This window comes from Sinocyclocheilus grahami, unplaced genomic scaffold (genome assembly GCF_001515645.1).
Source record: "Sinocyclocheilus grahami isolate Dianchi unplaced genomic scaffold, SAMN03320097.WGS_v1.1 scaffold17851.1, whole genome shotgun sequence".
Taxonomy (NCBI): Eukaryota; Metazoa; Chordata; class Actinopteri; order Cypriniformes; family Cyprinidae; genus Sinocyclocheilus; species Sinocyclocheilus grahami.
In genome coordinates this window covers 3,103-4,174 of record NW_015516816.1, presented here as the reverse complement: position 1 = coordinate 4,174, position 1,072 = coordinate 3,103, and the positions used below count along the sequence as shown (strand labels likewise).

Below are 1,072 nucleotides of genomic sequence, written 5' to 3'. Positions count from 1 at the left end.
GACACTGAAGACTGGAGTTATGATGCTGAAAATTCAGCTTTGCATAAAATACATTAAAATGGAAATCAGTGGAAATAATATTTCACAACAATACTGTTTTTAGTGAAATTTTGATCAAATAAATGCATTCTTGGTGAGCAAATAAGATGTCTTTCAAAAACATTTAAAAAAATATGTATTGACCCCAAACTTCTAAACGTTAATATATACAGTCATACCCTCCAGCCTTACCAACTAATACTTCCCTGTAAACTGGATATTGTCATAAATGTATACATGTACATTCAGAGTTACTGTATGTATGCTCTTACATTCTTAATGACATCTCTGATGGCAAGCAGTTTGTCAGTGGGGTCTCCTGCCTCTGATAAAGGTGCATTGTAATCATAACTGGTCACCACAGACCGAAACCTGGTATCATGATCCGCTCCTATGAGTGATAACATTACATTTACACATTAAGATGACTGCATTAACAGATATTGTCAGTGATATGGGAACGGGTATACCGAAATAGCAGATTTACCATTCCAGTAGCCAAAGTTTGTTCCTCCCTCAAACATGTACCTGTGATTTGAAGAAAGCCCTTTGCATCAGAAGTGCAGCAAAGTTTTAATGTTAACTAGGTTTTTTTGTTTAAATAATCTAATGAATCAAATGGCTTTATACTCATTATCCTATAGAAAGCATTACTTACATGTTCACACTGGCACCCATGGACAACATCTCTCCAAGCATTTTGCTCACTTTGACAGTGTCCACAGATGCATGTTTGTCACCCCAGTGATCCAACCAGCCTGTATAGAACTCAGAATTCACCTGAAATCATGACACATCAATTACTGCCAAATTCTACAGCTTGAGAAATAGAGACACAAACAATCAATACATGAATGCTCTCTCAAACATCTTACTTACCAATGGGCCTTTAGGCTCAAACCTTCTTTGTCGGATGAAGGCTGCAGTGATATTGGTGTCTGAAGGGGAAAAGAAGTTGCAGTGTCACTTGGACTTTGTGTGACTTTTCAGATGCAAGTTTGAGTATTTACTATATTTTTTAAAGCTACAAATT

At 36.5% G+C, this 1,072-nt stretch overlaps 1 protein-coding gene across 1 annotated transcript in view; it reads right to left on the bottom strand.

The window, feature by feature from the left end:
- Nucleotides 1–311: 311 nt before the first annotated feature.
- The window catches only part of LOC107579508 (beta-galactosidase-like), a gene marked incomplete at its 3' end in the record, with an annotated part of 3,804 nt that continues 3,043 nt past the window's right edge, over nt 312–1,072 (bottom strand). The window contains exons 4-7 of the mRNA XM_016265338.1: nt 919–977; nt 698–819; nt 527–567; nt 312–430 (exon numbers count right to left, since the gene is read on the bottom strand). Of these exons, the coding sequence (XP_016120824.1) occupies nt 312–430; nt 527–567; nt 698–819; nt 919–977 (341 nt within the window). The remainder of the gene's footprint in view (nt 431–526; nt 568–697; nt 820–918; nt 978–1,072) is intronic.